The 6,069-nt window shown below is 39.7% G+C and overlaps 1 protein-coding gene across 1 annotated transcript in view; it reads right to left on the bottom strand.

The window, feature by feature from the left end:
- The window catches only part of NUBP2 (NUBP iron-sulfur cluster assembly factor 2, cytosolic), a 667,929-nt gene extending 664,320 nt beyond the window's left edge, over positions 1-3,609 (bottom strand). Inside the window, exon 1 of the mRNA XM_053694649.1 lies at positions 3,381-3,609. Coding sequence (XP_053550624.1) covers positions 3,381-3,396 — 16 coding nt within the window. The 5' untranslated portion in view covers positions 3,397-3,609. The remainder of the gene's footprint in view (positions 1-3,380) is intronic.
- Between the last annotated feature and the right edge of the window lie 2,460 nt (positions 3,610-6,069).

The following is a 6,069-nucleotide window of genomic DNA, read 5'->3' as shown; positions in this document are numbered from 1 at the left end:
ATGACGTCATCACACAGAGTCGGGTGTGTGCGTCTCAGTTGTCTCTCGGACGGCCACGCTGTTAGCCCAGGTATGTTGTATATGTGTTTTGATCACATCGTTAAAATGGCAGGTTATGTGTGATCCACTTTAAGTTTACAAGTGAGTAAGTTTACAAGTGAGTAAGTTTACAAGTGAGTAAGTTATTGAAGCGCTACATTGTGTTTAATATGCCTCAGATTGGTGTATGAGCCTCAGGCAGTATCAGTAGCCGCATGGTTTTAATTTAATTCATTTTGCTATAAGAAGCAGTATGAATCCTTTGTCCACATCATGTATTAACAACAGTATTGATTTAGTTGTTTAGAGGTGGCAATTATTAATGGTCTTGGAACTCTGCCCATTTTATTATTTGATAGGGATACTCTTGAGATCAGATTGTTTGATCATAGTTTATGTTATCCAGGAGGCTCACAATGTGCCTATACTTTTACTGTGCACACTGTCATATAGTCACTAATACACTTTCACATAGATACAACACATGTGTTAGGGGACACACAGGTATGTATTTCACTTATTTTGGTGCAGTATAGTATTAACTGACCCACCTTATGTTAAAGCCTGCTCTCCAACTCACATCAATAGCGCCATTATACCTCTCATAACAAATCTGGAACATTATTAAGCCCATTAGCTCAATGGGTGGATTACTATCTCCAACCACTTAACAGATTACATTGTATGTTCAAAACTCCTCTGACATCCTGCGGTTAATATCTGAGATTCAAGATGTGGACCCTGATGACTATCTGGTGACGATGGACAAGGAAGAGACCAAGAGACATGGAGATAAGGGGAGGTCTTTGAATGCATTTAACAGAAAGAACCTCCCCTTTCTACCCTCCTTTCCCATGTGTGCGCATATGTGAAAGGCAATTTGACATTTTTTATTATTGCTTCTTTTATGCTGATTAAAATGTCAGGTCACCGCTCTGGCTGGTAACTTAAAAATTTTACTTGCCCGCAAGAAATTTAGGTCGCCATTGGCGACCGGACGGGTCTATTCATATGCCCTGCCACATATAACCCTGCGATTGATGTGCTGGCTAAATCAGTTAAAGAATATTGGAGTCTATTATCCACTTATCCAATACTACAATTTCATATAATGGAACCTCCTAGGATGGGCTTCAAGAGAGGTTGGAATTTGCAAGATATGGTGATGCTCACAGACCCTATACATGCATACCTCAAGGACACTTGGCTAAAGACCCATAAATTGGGTTGTTTTTAAGTGTATTAGTTGCACCACGTGTAATTCTAGGATCCAGGGTAGTTCCTTCCATCACCCACACTCAAACCAGAAGTACAAGATTAAGAGTCCTCTTACGTGCTTCACTAAATTTGTAGTCTATTTACTCAATTATATTTGTGGTAAATATTATGTGGGTAAAACTGACGATGACATCAAGAAAAGAATGGCAAACCATCGGAGTACAATCAGGAAGGCTTTAAAGACGGGAGAGACAGACCAATCGGTGGCACGACATTTCCTTGAGATGAAACACTAAGTGATGGATCTACGCTTCATCCTAATAGACCATGTACCCCCTTTAAAAAGAGGTGGTGATAGGAAGAAGAAACTTTTACAGCTTGAGACACGCTGGATATACACCTTGGGAACTCTACACCCAGAGGGGGCCTAAATACAAGCATAGACTGGCACTGTTATCTTTAATTATGGAGAGTACACTACCATACTCCTTAATTACATGGAAAGTATACTACCATATTCCTGGATGGCATGAGCTCTTTTACCTAAACAAATTACCAATTACCCCCTAACAGTAAAACCCCCCACCCACCAAACCCCCAAAATAAAAAACGAACACTAAAAAAAACTAAAATTACCTAAAGGGGAATTTGTATTGGCAATCAGCTCTTTCCAGGCTAAAAAAAAAAAAGCATAAAGACTAAGCCCCAAATCGTTCCTGAAGTCCGGCTGAAAAGGTCTTCTTCCAGGCGGCTCCATCATCTTCTATCTTCATCCGGAACAAAGGCGGCTCGGATCCTCATTGGCGGTCCCCAACGGCGGCGGTCCTCGGCGGCGTGGAGGCTCCTTTCGTACACTGAAGATTGAATGCAAGGTACCACATTCAATTTGGGGTACCTTTCATTCCTATTGGCTGAAATTTTGAAATCAGCCAATAGGAGTAGAGCTACTGAAATCCTATAGACTGTTCAAATCAGTCAATAAGATTTCAGTAGCTCTCATCCTATTGGCTGATTTCAAAATTTCAGCCAATAGGAATGCAAGGTCATTTAATCTTCAGTGTGCGACAGACGATCGCATGAAGAGGAGCCTCCACGCCGCTAAGGATAAGATTGAAAAACTGAGTGGGTTTGGAAATAGTTAAAACTTTGGAGCCAAGTATCTTCAAAATGGCAAGTAATTGAAACAGCTAGGGCATTGTAAATAGGTTGAATTTTGTTGTTTCTTTTAAGCGGTGATTCGTTTTTTTTTCGCCTTTACTGTCCCTTTAACATGTCAACACAAGCACATAACATATTTGTAATGCAAACATCCGATGTTTTTTTGTTTTGTTTTTTCTTCAAATAAATGGTGCAGGAATATTTTCTTGTAAAAGAATTGATTTAGGGTCATGGCAATTTAGTTTGAAATTAAACAAAATGTACTTTTACATTCATTGAAAAGGAAAAATATGCCATGTTACTGCAGTGTGTATATATGTGTGTGTGTATATATACACACACACATTATATATATATATATATATATATATATATATATATATATATATATATATATATATATATATATATACACACACACACACACATATACATACATCTCACACACAACATACACAGATAAAAAAAATATGTAGCTGCTCAGTGTCGCACACAAGCAGTATTAAGCCTGCACACTAAATAATTGCACACAAAGAAAAAAAAATAAAGGGAACATTGTCTGTGACCTGTACTATACCCTTTATTCTTATTTATGTAACTGTGTGAGTGGTGGGTGTATGTGTGGGTGCCTATGAGTGCAATAAGGGGAGGCCCAATGTGTAAGTTTTTGAAAGCCACTGCTTTAATCTCTAAACGGGATATATGTATATATAAATGTCAAGCAAACCACCAGAGGCGTTTGCCAATAGCTTTTACTAAACGGGTTATGGAGTACACAGTTAAAAATTGGGTGCAAATATTATTATTAAAAAGGTACACGAGAAAATACGTACAATGCAGGGAATCATAACTGTGTATGGCTATGGATTCTGTAACACTTGCGGACTAACTGATATATAGATAACCCGTTGTGGAATAATACACAAAAATCACATGTTGGATATATTTTGAAAAGTAATACCCACTCTTATCTGTCTCCATGCTCTCCTTGTGCTTCCGTAGAAATCGAAATTATAAACCGAGCCTTCCAGTTTCTTAGCGTACTGTCAAACAAATGCTGTGAGCCAACCAAGGAAGCGCAATTCGTTTGCTATATTACTCTACGGTGAAAAGACGTAAGGTCCAGCCAATCAGCTACAGATGTGTCTCTCATTCGTTGAACGTTTACATTTTGACGCGCATGCTAGCTTGACCAATGGAAAACGAGAATTTGTAGGCTTTAAGAGTTTGGTTAACCAAACCCACCAAAGTTTTGTCGGCGCGCTGAAATCTTGTGGAACGTTGGGAACGGAAGGTTTACATTTTAGAATGCTGTTTCAACTGGTATCGCTAGTAGAAAATAGGAAACAATTCCGAAGCAAGGCAGTAGCTAGGGGCCAGATCTGGGTTCGAAGACTACTGTATCCGAAGTCTGAGCAGGATCGGACCTGCATGAACAGCACTGTTTATGAACAAGGAGGAGTTTGATCGTTGCAGGAAATGACAGCTGTTTGATTTAGATCATATACCTAGGAGCCCCATAAGTCCCTTTGGCATCTATAAACCCACGGTTTGTCAAAATAATATCTCAAATAGTTGGGCAGGTAAAATCTTAGTTTAGCGTTCTAAATTATTTTCTCAACCATATCTCATTTCCTACAAAAACTGGCGTGGGAGTTCACATGAAGGCTACCAACAATGCAGCAATGTTTGTGTCTCCTGGAACAAAAAGGGGAGCCATATTTTGGGGTGTAAAGTCTGTGTTTTCCCTATAGACTTTCCACAGCCAGCTCTGCTCACCTACATGGATACATTGTATCAAACCCTCAGCCTATAGGTTTTTATACATTTGTAACTGTTTACTGTACACAGACACTTAAAGCAGCTCTCTCTGTAACAATTGTACAAACTGCTGAGGAAATAATGTTCACACAGCCTTAAAGGGCAGGATAGCACCTGGTCACACAGTCTTAAAGGGACAGACAAAAAAAAAACACAGCCTTTAAAGGGTCAACTAGCAACACACGCACACAGTCTTAAAGGGACATATCACAGTAATGTTCATGCAGCGCAACTTTAAAGGGCAGCTTGACACCTGCGCACAGAGCCTTAAAGGAACAGATCACTGTAATGTGCACGCAACCTTAAACATCAGCTCGACACCTGCGCACACAGCCTTAAAGAGACAGATCACTGTAATGTGGACGCAGCGCAACCATAACCCCTTAATGACCACAGCACTTTACCATTTTCTGTCCGTCTGGGACCAAGGCTATTTTTACATTTTTGCGGTGTTTGTGTTTAGCTGTAATTTTCCTCTTACTTGTTTACTGTACCAACACATATTATATACCGTTTTTCTCGCCATTAAATGGACTTTCTAAAGATACCATTATTTTCATCATATCTTATAATTTACTATAAAAAACATTATAAAATATGAGGAAAAAATGGAAAAAACCACACTTTTTCTAACTTTGACCCCCAAAATCTGTTACACATCTACAACCACCAAAAAACACCCATGCTAAATAGTTTCTAAATTTTGTCCTGGGTTTAGAAATACCCAATGTTTACATGTTCTTTGCTTTTTTTTGCAATTTATAGGGCAATAAATACAAGTAGCACTTCGCTATTTCCAAACCACTTTTTTTTTTAAATTAGCGCTAGTTACATTGGAACCCTGATATCTTTCAGGAATTCCTGAATATCCCTTGATATGTGTGTGTATATATATATATATATATATATATTTTTTTTAGAAGACATCCCAAAGTATTGATCTAGGCCAATTTTGGTATATTTCATGCCACCATTTCACCGCCAAATGCGATCAAATAAAAAAAAAAGTCACTTTTTCACATTTTTTTTTTTTTTTCCCAAATTTTAGGTTTCTCACTGAAATCATTTACAAACAGCTTGTGTAATTATGGCACAAATGGTTGTAAATGCTTCTCTGGGATCCCCTTTGTTCAGAAATAGCAGACATATATGGCTTTGGCGTTGCTTTTTAGTATTTAGAAGGCAGCTAAATGCTGCTGCGCATCACACGTGTATTATGGCTAGCAGTGAAGGGGTTAATTAGGTAGCTTGTAGGGTTAATTTTAGCTTTAGTGTAGAGATCAGCCTCCCACCTGACACATCACCCCCTCCTGATCCCTCCCAAACAGCTCTTACCTCCCCCACCCCACAATTGTCCCCACCATCTTAAGTACTGGCAGAAAGTCTGCCAGTACTAAAATAAAAGGCATCCTTTTTTTTTTTTTTTTCCTTTGCATATTTACATATGCTGCTGTGTAGGATCCCCCCCCCCCAACAGCTCTCTAACCTCCCCCTCTACCTTCTTGGCAGCCATCTTGGGTACTGGCAGCTGTCTGCCAGTACCCAGTTTACAATACATAGTCTTTTTTTTATTTGTTTTATTTTTTTCTGTAGTGTAGCCCAAGACCAACCCCCACCCCCTCCCAGATCCCTTAGATTACTTTTTTGGGGCATTTCTTCCCCCCCCCCCCTTCCTCCAACTTATACTTGATAATTTTCTGTAGTGTAGCGGTTCCCACCCGCTCCCTCCCCATGCACGCGCGTGTCCGTCTCGTCCCCGATCCCTCCCCCTCTGTGTCTTAGAACCCATCGATGGCCGCCCACCCGCCTCCCAATGCAGCTCCCACCCACCAA

The sequence above is a fragment of the Bombina bombina genome, chromosome 11 (genome assembly GCF_027579735.1).
Source record: "Bombina bombina isolate aBomBom1 chromosome 11, aBomBom1.pri, whole genome shotgun sequence".
Lineage (NCBI taxonomy): Eukaryota > Metazoa > Chordata > Amphibia > Anura > Bombinatoridae > Bombina > Bombina bombina.
Note: the sequence above shows the minus strand (reverse complement) of the source record. Positions and strands in the feature narration are given on the sequence as shown.